Here is a 16276-nt window from a genome sequence, read left to right as displayed (position 1 = left end):
GAAAAAGTAGGGGCAAAGCTGTGGCCCTGGTTCTTTTTCTGCATGCATGTGTGTGTTATATGCAAGTAAGATACAAATAAAGTTTCTGTTACCAGGATTTGCGAGGGGAAGGGTTTACTTAGCATCTGAGCCACCACTGGGCAATACCAACATTCTGTCTGTATTATCAGATCTGTGCTGTTTTCTAGTCCCTAGGTTGTCAGATCCACTATGATCAATTTTTTATTGTGGGTGGTACATTTTTTGGTCCTTATCTGCAAGACTGGAAAATGTCCATACCTCTTGTTCCCCCCCCCCTCACGTTTTGAAGCCTCTCCTGAACCTTTCCTATTTTAAATTAAGCATCTGAAATGAAGTGATAGGATTAACAAGATGAAAATGCCTCCTGATGGCAGCCTGTTCTGAAAATATTTCTGGGTATTATATCAAAGAAGGGGGAAAATCCATAATATTGACGTTGGACTCAAGTGTAATTCATCTAGAATCCCAAAGGTGGCAGTATTATATCACTACTGAAACCTGTACTTTTTAAAAGGGATGGAAGAATTATTGGAGGGTTATATGTACACATGTGTGCGTGGGTGCACGCACACACACACACAACATTGTGTATATGCAAAATCCATGACATAAATTAACAATGTAAGAAAAAAGAAGGAAGAGAAATCACATATGAAACAAATCTGTGAATTTTAAGGAATGTAAGCCATTGCACCCACAGAAATAGATTAGGTGCAACCCTTCTTCCAGGATGCACATTATTAAATAGGCTGCAAATGTCACACCTCATGTTTGGCAACATGAATGATTAATTATCACATCATAATAATTAGCATTACATGTAATAGTTGTCAGTTCACCTCAGAGTCTTTCTCCTGGCTGTTGGTGTTTTCTTCTTACTGAAATAGTCACCTGGCTGATTCTAGCCAATCAGTGATCATGGCATGAATATGATGACATCACTAGTGCTATGTCATCTAAATCTCCTCTTTTTTTGATATACTCTTATTTTGGTATGCTCCTTTAATTTCTTTTCAAGTCTTTTTCCTGGCTGCTGGTGTTTTTCTTCTTACTAAAATTGTCCCCGGCTGAATTCCATCCAATCAGGGATCATGGCATGAATACGACGACATCACCAGTGCCATATCATCTAAATTTCCTCTTATTTTGGTAGTACTCTCTAATTCCTTCCCAGTTCAGCAACTTCCTAGTGAAAGCAAATGCAATTCCTCCATTAAGCCTTGCATGATTCTATTTATAGCATGCATGGCATGTACTGGACAACAGACATTCACTCTTCAGAGCAATTCTTTAAAACTTTCTAATGGAAAAGTCATGGAAAGCAAGCGCATAACATCTCAGATCAAGTACCAACCAAATGGTTTCTAAGAATTTACTGTAAGCTGACCCACTGTCCTGTTCAGAGCGGGATTCACGAGGCTGAGACGCAGGTGCAATCAAATCTTGTTTTATTAAAGTAATGGATACATCAAAAGCAGTACGCTTCATAGAAATCTCTAAGCTAGCTCACTAGAAGTCCCTAACTTCACTCTAGACATGCTCTGCAATGCGTGAAGAAAGTTGACTCAGCAACTTAACCCAGAGAGCGGCAGTCTTAAGTAGGGAAAGTTTTAGATCGTAATCTCTGGCTTCTCCGCAAGTCCTGTCTCTGTCCTGTCCACTTCTCACAGTGTCGAGACCGGAGTGACAGGGTGTGTGCTTCCAATGGCTCGTCCGAAAGAACCATCTCCTTAGCAACCGGCTCGAGGTCAGGGGGCAGTGACGCGCTTGAGGCATCCCGGGAACCGCTTGGTAAAGGGGGAGTCACCACCTCCTCTGGAACATCTTCCAACGGCTCCTCCAACCTGTCGGGGGGCGGCGCGCTCTCCGCTTCCGAGGCCACACCATCTGTGGGTACTGGCCAGGAGTCAAACTCACTCCCCCTCCCAAGGTCTTGCTCAGACTCAACAATTCCTTGGTCTTCCACACCCTCTGACAGCTGGGAAACCTGGAACTCGTGTCTCCCCCCTCCCTGGCCCTCATGGGGAAGTGGAGGCTCAACACCCACTGAGGAAGCTATGTCCCTCCAGATGTTGTTGGACCCCAACTTCCCATCAGCCCAAGCCAACATGGCCGACGGCTGGGAATGATGGGAACTGTAGTCAGGGAATGCTGGTGTACATGATTAAACTCAATGAACTGTGCTTATTAGGGCTGTCACAGATTCCCCTGCCCTGACCTGGGGACCAACCACCTCACCCTGGATTAACCCCCCCTGCTCTTGGTCAGGGGAAGGAGTATGTCTGCACACAGCCAGCAGGGGCTTTAAAACCCTGGTGCAATATGTGATCACAAAGAGAGTGGGAGAAGGACAGACTGCCATTCCTCTTTTCCCTGCCCACAATGAGTTTAAAACTGTGATTCAACAGGCTATTATGAAGGAGACAGGAGAAGGCGAAGCTGCCATTCCTCTTCTACCTACCCACCACCACCATGAATGCCTGTTCAATCAGGGATTTAAACATGCAACTGGCAGGGGCAGGGGAAAGAGACGCTGCACGGAAGGGGCTTGCAAAGGAGCATCAGCCTTCCCACCCAATGCTCCACTCCCTGACAGTTCTGGATTGCTCTGGACAGCCTGACCTGACCCAAGGCAATCTGGGGATGTCTTGACCTGACTCGGCTGAAGCCTGGATCCCCTCCAATTACCCTGATTCAGCTCGGGCTTCAGCCGAATCCAGTGCACAGCCCCAATGCTTATGTCCAGCGGCTGGTTAGTTTACTCAATAGTTGGTTGTTTTTCAGAGCAAAGTTTGCTATATTTGGTTCTTAATTTAATAGAGGTATTAACGAAAGATGTGTGTGGGTTTTGTGTGCACAGCCTAAATTACAAACAGCGGGACGGGTAATACTAGAGAGACGAAGGTGTGAATATGCAAATTAAAACCTGGAGGGGAAAAATTGGAAATGAATAAAAATGAATAACAATTAATAAAAAGCAACAAAACACACACAGGTAATGGTTCCATCCTGCACAGTCCTGGTCACTTTTAATTCACAAGCAGTTTTCCTACAAGGCAGAAAAGCTATTTGCAAATGTGGAGCAACCGCAGGATGGAATCTTTCTGCTTCTCAGCTGGTAAGTGGGACAAATCCATTCTGTGCAGTCCCAGAAGCACCCATTGACTCTCAGCAACATCTCCTCTGCTCCTTTCTGGGCACACACTTTAAAAAAGATTTTTAAAACAAATAGCCCCCTGAATTGCTTTGTGGATGGATCCAGGGTGGGGCTGGTAGTCTCTGGGTTGTGACAGGGTGTATTGGTCCAATCTGGGGCCACAGGTGGTGGCCATGGGGCAGTTTAGGGGGGCTCACATGTTGTGCCTAGCTCTTGGGGCTCTAGTAAAAAGTAAAGTAGATCCAACAAGCCTGAAGTCTGCCGACCACTAGACTAGAGTGTACCAGTGTCTCTTCCACCGCCATCCCCCACAAACCCCTCTCTCTTTTTCTCTGAGTTACAGCTGTCCTACAATATGTACAAGCAGTTCCTCTGTGAGATAAGCATTTTACAGAGCTTGGAAAAGTAACTTTTTTGAACTACAACTCCCATCAGCCCAATCCAGTGGCCATACTGGCTGGGGCTGATGGGAGTTGTAGTTCAAAAAAAGTAACTTTTCCAAGCTCTACAGCAGATCCACACTTTGTAGCTAAGTTCACATCACAACATCTTTTAAATGTTCATAAATGAGGTTTTTCTGCTTCATAATTTTCAGATGCATCAACCCACAACTTAAATCTTTTGCACTCGGCATCTATACTTTAGCCGTCAGAGTTCTTGGTAAGTATGAATCTTGTGTTTCCTCTCACTCTGGCTCTCACTAGCATTTCTAATTTAAATTATTTATTTAATTATTAAATTATTATTTATAATTTAAATTATAATTTATAATTTAAAACCTGCTTAAGCCTGAGATGCCTAAAAATGGATACCATGAGCCTCTCACTTCCTTGCATATAGTTCTGAGCATGTGCAGAGTTGCACATATGAAATGGGAACCCCGTAGAATTCAGTGGAGACCTGTAGTTTACTTCCCTGCTCCTTTTGACCCTTGGACACTGGATCACCCAACCATTATTTACAGTAAGAGGCTCATTGATAACTGCTCAATGAGATACAATGGCCCTTCCCTTTCCCAAGGTTACACATACTCCTGCTCTGTCTGAGGATCTGATTAAAATCTCTCTTTAACATGCGGGAACAAATGAAGCTGTCTTAAACTAAATCAAACCACTGATGCATCAAGCTAAGTATTGCTTGTGTTCTTCAGTCTTTGGGCCACAGACGTTGCTGGACTACAACTCCCATCATACCTGATCATTGGCAATGGTGGCTGGAGATGATGGGAGCTGTAGGCATCTGGGGACCCAAGGTTGAGGAGCACTGGTGTACATTGACTGGCAGCAGCTCTTCAAGAATTCAGGCAATCTTCTTCCCCAGATGCCAGAGATTAAACACAGGACCTTTTACATGCAAAGCATCTGATCTACTATTGAATGGTAAAACCCTTGCTGTTTAAGAACGTACCTATAGTGGCAGATCTTTCTATCAAACTTTTAAAAGCAGGGAAATTGGGTGGCTGAATACACCAGGGAACAGGAGACCAGACCTCCTTGCTGAGATATTGTAGTGGCCTACACATTTGTAAAAATGCAAGCACAATTTGGGTTGGTCTTTCACAGTCCAATCCACTTCCTGTGTAGCTTGGAAGAATTTGGTTAATGTGTGCCTCTAAGCATATGGTAAGTGGTGGCAACATGTATGCTTGTTTTACTTTATACAGCAGGAATCCCAGCTCCAGTATACTTTGGAGTATCAATAGATACAACCTGCCTCAAATGGGGAAGCAAAAGGTGTGGAGGTCAAGGTGCTTGCCGGCTGTATGATTCTAATGCGTTTAGGTAACGAATGGGTTTGCAATTTCTTTTCTACATATGTAATCTTCTGTTCTTCAGAACCTTCTCTGGTTGTTGTAATAAGTGCAGAACCTACAGGCTTTGACTATCATCTGTCAATGGGTTGCTGGTCTGTTCTGACATCATAGTGGATATGAATAAGCAGGAGGAGTCACAGCCCCTCTGCTGTCATTAGCTCAGCTGCTCTGATGTCATAGGGGGCATGGCACCCTAGGTCCAAGCCAGCTAAATGCTCACAGAGACTTGGGAAAACCTTTGCCTCCAAATTCTAAGGTCAGTGAGCAATTTCTGCTACATTAAATGCTGCCCATGGCTTTCAAACAGCACCCTACCAACATTGGATGATAAATCCTCCAGTAGGGCAGGGGTGGGAAAATGGTGGCCCTCTCAGTGTTGTTAGACTCCATTTCCCAACAACACCAGCCAACATGGTGAACAGTCAAGGATGATGGATTGTAATCTAGCTGGAGGGCCCCAGGTTCTCCGCCCCTGCTGTGGAATAATGACCACAAAACTATTGACAATTGAACTCTCCTTAGTGGAACCTTCAAAATCCCAGCTATGTGCATTTGCTTAGTTCTGAGCAACTGGTGCTAGGAGCTGGATAGATGCAAGTTTGAAAAAAAATTCTGTACATGTGCAGAACCTAGTTTGACATTCTGTGTTGTAAAAGATCTAAGAAAAACAGTGTTCAGTCCATATTGGTTCAATTTATAACACAGGACAATGCAGTTATTTTATTGTGCATTTTAATTATAGATGTTTATATTTTAATGCTTGTGCAATTTGCTTTTATATTTGTAAACCATATAGAAGTCTATTTTGGCATTAAGCATAATAATGATAATAATAATGATGATAATAATAATAATAAATCTGAGGATTAGCACTAGGCAAATTCATATTCTTTTAATTCAGGTAATTATGAGTTGGGGAACACAATTAAGCAAAAAGTCATCAATATAAGCAATGGATTCAAAACTCTTCTTGCCTCACAGTAGGAATGGGGGAGAAATTTGACTCAGTTTGCATTTAAAGCCGAATCTATCAAATTCTCACTTTCCAAAACATTATGAGCATCAAAACACAGCCATCATTCAAAATCTGCACTTATCCAAACTTTGCAATATAGTTCTCCAACCAAACAATATTTACAAAAGTGCATATACTGGGGGAAAGTGTGTATAAAATTGAATGCATTAGTAAAAATAATACAAAAATGCATTACAGTCGGAGAAATTGCTTGCAAAAATATCTGCATTGGTCAAAACTGCATACGAAAATGTGTTCATAGGGAGAAATTCACACTAAAATGCTGAAGAATTTTAATGAGGATTTTTAAAAAAAAAATGCAAATTGTTGCAGAAATGTGGAGAGCCATATTTAAGACAGGAAAAATCAGAAATGCAGAGAATGGAAATTGACAGCTCTTCCCATCCTACTTCACAGGTATATCTATCTGGGTTTGACTGTGGTTTTGGGCACCATGTCCACATTCTTAAGTGTTGCTGTCCTGATTGTTCTGAAGAAAAGGTATATTCTACACAATGAAAACATCACAATCAGCGGGCGGGGAGAGGCGACATCTGTCCAAAGCAGGAAAAGTGACTTTATCAACAGTGACCATTTGATTCAGACAACCTACTGGTCAGAGAAAGAAACACGACTTTAGGAAGACTTGATGCATTTTAAGCGGATTCTGTTCCAAGCGGGAAATTCTGACCTATGCTCCATGCTCCTGTGTTAATGTGCTTGGATAAGGGGGTGGGGTGTAACTTGTTGCTAAATATGATAAGCTTCCAAATACCCAAATACCTTTGTAGAACTTGTAGAGGCTTAACAAAAATGCAAGTTTGCATTTTCCTTTATAAAAATGCAGAACAAAACTCTCCCTGCTTTGCATGTAATGAGAGTGGAGCTTTTCCTTTTAATGCAGCAAAAGTTTAACATGTCATTCCTTAAGAGAATCTTCCATTCAGAATGGAAATTCTGGCTGGTTTGCCATTGAGGCGGTGTCACCCAGAAACAATTGTACCATTGCAACAACTGTTCCTTTTTTTAAAATCCTCTTGGTGTAGAACATCATTCTTTAGAGCAGGGATGGGGAACTTGTGGCCCTCCAGATGTTGATGAACTATAACTCTCACTATCCCTGGCCATTGTCCAAAACAGCTGGGGCTGATGGAAGTTGAAGTCCAACAATATCTGGAGGACCATGGGCTCTCCACCCCTGCTTTACAGGGCAAAAAGACTGCTCCTAGATACTTTGAGAACAATTGCTTACTGTTACATATAAAAGGTAGGGCAGACATTGCGGAAGTCTCCTGCATCTGAGTGAATTCAAGCTATGATGGACTAGTTAGCTGTCAGATTAATTTTTTGCTGGCTTGGTTTTCTAAAGCATCCAGTATGGCAGCCCAGGCTTTCAAGGGCTATCTAGTCTCAACTCTGTGCTTTCTTGGCCCTGTGAGAATAGGCACAGAAGCAGGAAACAGGGTTTGGTGTTTTCCTTTGCTTCTGGAGAGAGTATACCTGGAGAGACAGAAGTGGGCAGTGCAGAGTTGCTACACTAGTTTCCTGGCAGATGGGTTGCTGTTGCTTACCAGGAGGAATCAAGGGATGGACGAGGCAGTGGGGAGGCTGGCATGGTGCAAATGCATGATCAGGAGCAGGAGACTGGCTCCACTGGTGCATTTGCACTGCACTGACTTTGCCAGTGCCTCATCCCTATCATTAAGCAACAGCAACCCAGCTGCTGTAGCAACTTCACACCACCAAGTAAGCTGCTATGGTTGAGAGGGCAGCTGCTATCTATCCATCCTCCAACAATTATGGATTCATTGTCAATGGCTTCAAATCATCCCCAGTATGTGGCAGTAATAGCCATTATAAAGGTACTCCTAACGGTTTGTTTTTAAAAGGGTAACGTGTGTTTTTTTTAATCACATGCTAGGCAATGTAGTCCAAACTTGTTTCAAAAAGCGTTTGCTGTTAATGTAGAATCTGCAGCTATATAAAGCTGGAGTCTTTATTTGTACAAAAGAAACATGCATTCTTCTGCCCTGCTACCTTCCTGTACTAACTCCTTGCTCGTATGTACTGGAGATGGGATCCATTGGCAGGTGCCGGTTCGAAAGCATTCCATTGACCTAACAGGCTGGCATTGATTCGAGTTTGTCCTTTGTCCACTAGCTGCTGCTTTTACAGATCTGTGGGGTTTTTTCATTCAGAAATATATTGATATTGATATTGAAGGAAGTATCAGTATTTCATTTTAAAATATAGATATTCTGAAGAAAATATCAATATTTTAAAAGGAAATTATCAACAAATTATCATTCTTACAATCAATGTTTTAGAGGCAGATTTTTTTTAAAAAAAGAAATCCGTTTTCAAAAATAGCTCTGGAAATTCACTACATTGAAATCTGATCCTCAGCAGCTGAGAATAAACAAATTAATGGAAAATTTGGTACCAACTCTGAATTGGCTGGAATTCTAGCACATCCTTAGTACTTACTGAGTCATTTCAAGTTGAGGGTGTGTTCCCTCAATCTGTGTCTTTTCCCTGTGTCAGTGGCTTTCTCCTCCTGTCTGATTTCCTGACTCTCTCACTTAGTTCCACATATTGCTATAAAATCCATATAACATCATAATTATGGCTCCCTTCTAAAGTTTGTTGTAGACGTTCTTCTGGAATGAATTGTTGTTAGAAAGAAACCACTCTTCAAAATAAAACAAGACTAAGGGCTGTATTCAACTAAGTTTTACTCAGAGGAGAGTAATGAAATTAACTGAAGTCAGTCATGCCTATTCAATGGGTCTGCTCTGAGTAGACCTAACATTGAATACCACCCTTTACTGTTAATCCTAAACCAATTTACCATTAAGTCCTGTGACTCACTTCTAAGTAAACAGGGCAAGCTGATGGGTCAGGCTGATGGGGAAAGATCTCTTATGTCTTTCATGATGGGACTTTAGAAAGCAGCTGTTGTACTCCCAATATTTGCTGGGATTTTGGTGGCTGGGGATTTTTTGGGGGGAGGGAGAGGTTCTGCTGCTAGCTAACAAGGTGATGTACAATCTTAGTTGTGTATCCACTGTTCTCAAAGTACATAATGTGATTCTGTCCCAATGTAACCCAGATTTGACCCTAAGAAAAGCTGAACCCTACAGCCTACATCAGTTATGCAACTGTGCCCATAGCTGGTTATTTTGTATAAAGGATTGTATTGATTTCCCATAATTTACAGTCCAATCTTATGATGTTTATTTCCAAGTGTCATGGAGGTCAGTAGGGCTGATTCCCAAGTAATCCTCCATAGGATTGCTGCCTTAATCATTGGGAGGGGCAAGAAGGTATTTGAAGCCAGCCCCCAGATCACTGAATCTCCTGGTCGGGGGAGGACGTTTCTGAGAATTTCACGAGTGGGGTTAACTTAGTATTATAGACAAGGTGGTCAGGAAGTGTTTTGTTTATTTATTTTGTTCAATTAAAATAAAGGTTTGTGGTTGCTCCAAGCAGCTGGGACACTTTTTTAAAAGAAAAAAAGTTCAAACAAGAGAAAGAAAACAAAAGCAACCCCTGACCGACTTGTCTGTCATATTAAGCAAGGTAAGTCAAGTCCACCAACTCTGAATTTCTCCAAACCTTTCCCTAACCCCCCCCTGATAATAGCCATTTGTCCTCCTACTTTCACAGGGGACAAAGGCTCCCACAAAAGCTGAGCAGAGAATCTTAAGGATTAATTGCATACGTGATTCTTTGTAAACTTAAGAACTGGAAACTAGGGGTGTGCATCAGATCTGGATGTATCCCAAGGTGGTGTGGGGTGCCTCAGAGGGTTTTGGGGCTTTTTGGAGGTACAGTGGAATCTGTATGAGGAACCACAAGCACTTTGTGGACCCTCAATAATCCAGGCATAAAAATGCTGCAGACAATTTATCTGTTCAAAGTGAAAGTAACCTTACTATTGTGCCAGGGTCAGACCTTGGAAAAGTTACTTTTTTGAACTACAACTCCCATCAGCCCAGTCCAGTGGCCATGCTGGCTGAGGCTGATGGGAGTTGTAGTTTTAAAAAAGTAACTTTTCCAAGCTCTGGCCGGGGTAGGATAATGGAAGAAGGGAAAGCAAACATCACAGTGGGGGGAGAGTGGTGGAAGAGCCCCACTGTGACTGATTACAGGCCAAGCTTGTAATCGGAGGGAATAATTCTACATGGAAAGCCAATCCCTTGTATTTCTTTCCAACCCAAAATCAACTTTAAAGTTACCAAGCACAAAAGCCCCTGAGCCTATTTTCCTGCAATTTGCAGGTTTCTTATGCGGGACCACCCCTGCAATGTCTGCAATTTTCAGAACTGCTGCCCACAAAACACATGGAGAGATTAAGAGGTCCCCCTTTTATTTACTCTAATCTGTAATGGATGCCCCACACTAAATTTCACCTCCCCCCCATAGAATGTCATAGACGTTCCCTTATTTTTTAAAAAAAGTCGTAGATGTTTCCTTTAAAAAAAAAATCAAACTTTAAAGGTGCCCAATACAAAAATCCCTCTCTCCCTATACGTTTGCAGCCTTTATCCACTCTGGAGGAGCTAATATAGTGGAGCCAAACCTGCTCCTTGGTTTACCAAGGAGCTGGCAGTGATGAAGCAAATAAGACGGAGACTAGAGCGATGCTGGCGGAAGACTCACAGCGAGTATGACCGAACACGGGCTAGAGCCTATTTGAAGGCCTACTCCGTGGCAGTACGGACAGCAAAGAAATCTTTTTTCTCTGCTGCCATTGCATCTGCGGGGAGTCGTTCAGCGGAGCTGTTTCGAGTGGTTAGGGGTCTTTTACATTCGGGCCACCGAGAGGATAATATACACAACTCAACAGCCCGTTGTCAAGAGATTGCACAACATTTTGCAGATAAAGTCGCTCAGATTCGCTCTGACTTAGACGCTAGGATTGATACAGTCTCAGGGGATGTAACTTTGGCGCCTGCCTGTCCAATATTGATGGCTTCTTTTCAATTTGTGCAGCCTGAGGATGTGGACAGGATCCTTGGAGAGGTGAGAGCCGCCACATGTCTGCTGGACCCTTGCCCTTCCTGGCTTATAAAAAAGGCCAGAGAGGGACTGGCTGAGTGGGTGAAAGAAGTGGTCAATGCCTCCTTACAACAAGGCAGAATTCCAAGGGGTCTAAAGGAGGCAGTTGTGAGACCTTTATTGAAAAAACCCTCCCTGGACCCCTTAAACATGGATAACTACCGGCCAGTGTCCAATATTCCATTCTTGGGTAAGGTAATAGAGCGTGTGGTGGCCTCCCAGCTCCAGAGATTCCTGGATGAAACGGAGTATCTAGATCCATTTCAATCTGGTTTCAGGCCTGGGTATGGGATGGAGACAGCTTTGGTCGCCTTGGTGGACGACCTACACAGAGAACTGGACAGGGGGAGTGTGTCCCTGTTGGTTCTGCTGGACCTCTCAGCGGCTTTCGATACCATCGACCATGGTATCCTCCTGGACTGCCTAGCTGGGATGGGACTTGGGGGCACTGTTTTGCACTGGCTCCGGTCATTCCTGGAGGGGTGAACCCAGAAGGTGGTAGTGGGGAACTCCTGTTCGACTCCTTGGCCGTTGGCCTGTGGGGTCCCTCAGGGTTCAGTTTTGTCCCCTATGTTATTTAACATCTACATGAAACTGCTGGGAGAGGTTGTTCGGGCGTTTGGAGTTCGGTGCCACCAGTATGCTGATGACACCCAACTCTGTTTCTCCTTTCCACCTTCTTCCAAGGAAGCTGTCTTGGTTTTAAACCGGTGTCTGACATCAGTGGTGGATTGGATGAGGGTGAACAAATTGAGGCTTAATCCAGACAAGACAGAGGTGCTCCTGGTCAGTCGTAGGGCAGATCAGGGAATAGGGATACAGCCTGTGCTGGATGGGGTTATACTCCCCCTGAAGACACAGGTTCGCAGTTTGGGTGTCCTCCTGGACTCAGCTTTAAATTTGGATTCCCAGGTTTCTGCAGTGGCCAGGAGGGCTTTTGCACATTTGAGAATTGTGCGCCAACTGCACCCGTTCCTTTTCCCATCCGATCTGGCCACGGTGACACATGCCTTAGTCACATCCTGTTTAGATTACTGTAACATGCTCTACGTGGGGCTGCCTCTGAAGACTGCTTGGAAACTTCAGCTGGTACAACGTGCTGCAGCCAGAATGTTAACTGGGGCTGATTACAGGGACCATACAACTCCCCTGTTAAAAAAGCTCCATTGGCTGCCAGTTTGTTTCCGGACACAATTCAAAGTGCTGGTGCTGACCTATAAAGCCCTACACAGCTTGGGTCCAGGCGATTTGTCAGACTGCATCGCCCTCTATGTGCCTGCCCGGGCCCTGAGATCCTCAGGAGAGGCCCTTCTTTCAATACCTTCATCCGCACAAGTACAACTAGTGAGGATACAAGAGAGGGCCTTCTTGGTGGCTGCCCCTAGGCTTTGGAATTCCCTCCCCAAGGAGATAAGAATGGCCTCTTCCTTGCAGTCCTTTCGTCGACAGGTAAAAACCTTTTTATTTCAGCAAGCCTTTGATTCCGAAGGCAGCTAAGGATAGGCCTAAAAGGAGGTTATATTGTTCTTGCCTGTTTATTTTTTAATTATTCTGATTTTATGAGTATAGTTTTTTAATTATCAGAAACAGTTTAATGCTATTTTAAATTAGAGTCATTTTTAATTATACCTGTCTACATTTTTAATTATGTCTACAATTTTTAATTATATTTGTCTATATTTATCATTTATGTATTATATGCTTTTAACTTTGGTAGGTTTTTAATTGTATGTGTTTTTTATCTGGAAGCCGCTGTGAGTTCCAATTTGGAAAAATGGCGGGGTATAAATAAAGTTAATAATAATAATAATAATAATAATAATAATAATAATAATAATAATAATATGCCTGCAAATTTCACCTACTTCTATCAAAAGGGATAAAATGTTGTAGCTGGTTTTGGATTTCCCAATGGTAAATTGGGGGAAATGAGTAGACCCCAAACCTGTAATGACTACCCTTGTGGAGGAACGACTGCAGCTATCCTTGTGAAATTTGTCAGGATTCATGCCCTCAAAAGCAGTGACCTGTAGATTTCATCCAATTCCACACACACACAAATTAAAAAGCTATACACTTTTTGAATTTCCCAAAAGGAGAGGGGAGAGCAGAACAGACTCAGACAGACCTCAAGCTAAATCAGGTAGCCTACAAAGTATCTTGAACCAAGACAGACTGTTTCCTGAAGTGCCAAACTGGAGTCCCAACCAAATCTTGGGATTGGCGCATACCACTATTAGAAACTCTACTTTTTAAAAAAATTAAAAGGAATATGAGAATATCAAAGTGCAGAATTCTGCTTCCAGTACCGCTTTAGAAGCATGACAGAAGAATACGCACAGATGTGGCCATCTGATTCCATATTTTGTTTTGGGGTTTCTGGGGGGGGGGGAATGTACAATTTCTAGATATTCTGATGCAATAAGAAATGAGTGATTTTGAAAAATGCCTTTGGAAACAAATTAAAATGTATTCTAAGAGCAGTGCCTGTAGCTTTGTTTTTTTTAAAAAAAAAATCAGTTTTTCAGTTTTGTTGTTTTTTACATTTACATCCAGAGACATCCACTTTCATTTGCAGCTCGCCTTGCCTAGGGTTGATAAAATCTCCTTTGCCAAATACCATCTCATTTGGACAGCATGCATGCATACACACACACCTTTCACACAAAAATGCACACAAACTCACTATTTTATTTCTCTCTCTCTCTCTCTCTCTCACACACACACACACACACAGACTCTCTCTCTCTCTCTCTCTCTCTCTCTCTCTCCCCCCCCCCCCCGGTAATCAGGAGATCTAATCAGGGACCATGCACATACATCATGCAAAATCTTGGCCCATATGTTAACCGTCATTGGATCCTTCAGTCATGTTTCATTTACTCAGCAGTAACCCTGTGGAACAGGGAACGAAGCGTAACCACAGACGAATGAAAAATTACAGACTCAAGTTTATAACTGAAATGAATGCATCCATTTATTGATGTACAAAGCTTAATGGTATAATTTATTTATTTATATCTCACCCTTCCTCCCAGTAGGAGCCCAGGGCAACAAACAAAAGCACTAAAAACATTTTAAAATATCATAAAAACAGACTTTAAAATATATTAAAACAAAACATCTTTAAAAACATTTTTTTAAAAAGCTTTAAAAACATTTTTAAAAGCTTTAAAAACATATTAAAAAGCAATTCCAACACAGACGCAGACTGGGATAATGTCTCTACTTAAAAGGCTTGCTGAAAGAGAAAAGTCTTCAGTAGGCACCGAAAAGATAACAGAGATGGCACCTGTGTAATATTTAAGGAGAGGGAATTCCAAAGGGTAGGTGCCACTACACTAATGGTCCATTTCCTATGTTATGGTCTCTTAGAGAAGAGAAAATAAAACAAATACAATATTTAAAACTAAAGTAACACATTATCACATATGCTGGAGATGCCAAGAACTGAGCTTCATCACAGTCTGGCTACCCTTGGAAGAGGGACTGATTATTGAATCACTCCTGGAATTGTAGTTCTGTGAGGGGAATGGGGATATCCTAACAAATCACAGCACCCTTAACAGTGGCGTCACTAGGGTTGGTGTCACCCGGTGTGGTAACTCCTTGGTGAGCCCCCAAATGTCCTGCTGAGCGCACGCGCGTGCACAAGGCCAGCCACCCATGCCCCTGGGAGGGTGTGCGCCAGAGGGGCACCCAGCCGGAGAAGAAGGCCTGGGAATGCCGGAGCGCCTCCCTCGCCCCGCCAACACTGCTCCTGGTCTCGCCCGCCCGCCTGCCTCCGAGGAGGAGTTGGCTGCTCTGACGCCAACCCGGAGCGCTTCTCGGCTCCTTTGCCGGGCAACGGCGTGGGCGCTCTGCCCCGCAACGGGGCGGCTCTGGGTGTCACCCCCCTCATGGTGTCACCTGGGTGCAGTCCGCACTCCCCACACCCCACTAGTGATGCCACTGACCCTTAACAAACGACTAAATGACATCAGTTATGTAAAGAGCAAGTCTGCTTGGGAAGAGCATTCCAAAACAGGTGCCAACAGGGATCTCTTCCCAGTCACCACCTGCCTTACCTCAAGAAGTACCACATGGTCCCACCCACACAAAATGATACCTGGGCAACTAGCTCATGCAGAAGAGACTCCCATGCCATAAAGGTACCATTTGGATCACCGCTAAAGAAAGGCAAATATTTTCATCAGTATAAGCTTGAGACACTTCTGCACCTGAGGTAAAAATGTCAAAATTGCACACACATACACATACCTAGAGCTTGAAGTTTTCAATACACACAAATGGATGGAAGCAGAAAAAATGGTGCCCCTGTGGGTGTGGAATCTGTCAAGAACAGCTAAGGTTGGCCAAAATAAAATGGCTTAGCCTGGAGGGATTGTGGGGAATATTTTGCATAGGTTGCTGAGGTGTTTTACATTGTTACAAATTAGGGGATCTCATACAGTCCAGCTGCAGCTTGTTTGTCTAAAAGGGAGGCAGCCATCTCTTACCTGGACTGCCTGGTACCAAGAGCAGGAGGCCTGAGTAGCTGAAAATGAGTAGGCCTGCCCTTGCAGTGAACTTTTGGACTATTCCGTCATCAAGAGGGGTCATGATTGGCTAATTGGCCCTCTCGCTTTTGTTGGTCAAATTCCCATAAAAGAGGGGCTATCATTCAGCTAGTTGCCCCATTCCGTCTTGATTTACCTATGTGATGTATAGTGGTATAAGGAGCCAGGAGGACCGGCTCTTGTACTTTCCTGTCTGTGAGTATCTAGCTTAAGCTAGTTGCGTTTTGTTATTTTATGTCTGTGTGGAACTTTCTCACTGTATTTTTGTATGGATGTTGGCTATGCCTAGCTCAGTCTAAGAGTGTTTGGCTTAAAGGAATTGTATCCTGCTCTTTTTATATGCACTTATATTTTAACTAATAAACTACCTCATCTTTACTGATGTGTGTTACTTGGAAGATGTGGCTTTGAAACCAGTACCTTGACCACAAAGCTACTGTCTACTGAACTAGGTTGAGGCTCCAAAGCAGTGAGTGTCCGGTTTGGCTCTTGCTCTTGGGAATCTCTGCCAGTCGGTTGGTACTGTCAGTTCCCCTTGACTCAGAGTGGGAGACCAAGTTAAGGGGTGGTATCAGTCTACCTACCTTACAGGGTTGGTGTTGGGTTTAACTCAGCCCTGGTAAGGGGGGGGATGCAGAGTGCCTGGC

General features: G+C 43.3%; 1 protein-coding gene across 1 annotated transcript in view; it reads left to right on the top strand.

The window, feature by feature from the left end:
* Positions 1-6777, top strand: part of SLCO1C1 (solute carrier organic anion transporter family member 1C1) — a 32404-nt gene extending 25627 nt beyond the window's left edge. The window contains exons 13-15 of the mRNA XM_061582696.1: positions 3774-3838; positions 4842-4959; positions 6424-6777. Of these exons, the coding sequence (XP_061438680.1) occupies positions 3774-3838; positions 4842-4959; positions 6424-6646 (406 nt within the window). The 3' untranslated portion in view covers positions 6647-6777. The remainder of the gene's footprint in view (positions 1-3773; positions 3839-4841; positions 4960-6423) is intronic.
* The last annotated feature ends 9499 nt before the right edge of the window (positions 6778-16276 follow it).

Source organism: Rhineura floridana, chromosome 8 (assembly GCF_030035675.1).
Source record: "Rhineura floridana isolate rRhiFlo1 chromosome 8, rRhiFlo1.hap2, whole genome shotgun sequence".
NCBI lineage: Eukaryota > Metazoa > Chordata > Lepidosauria > Squamata > Rhineuridae > Rhineura > Rhineura floridana.
Note: the sequence above shows the minus strand (reverse complement) of the source record. Positions and strands in the feature narration are given on the sequence as shown.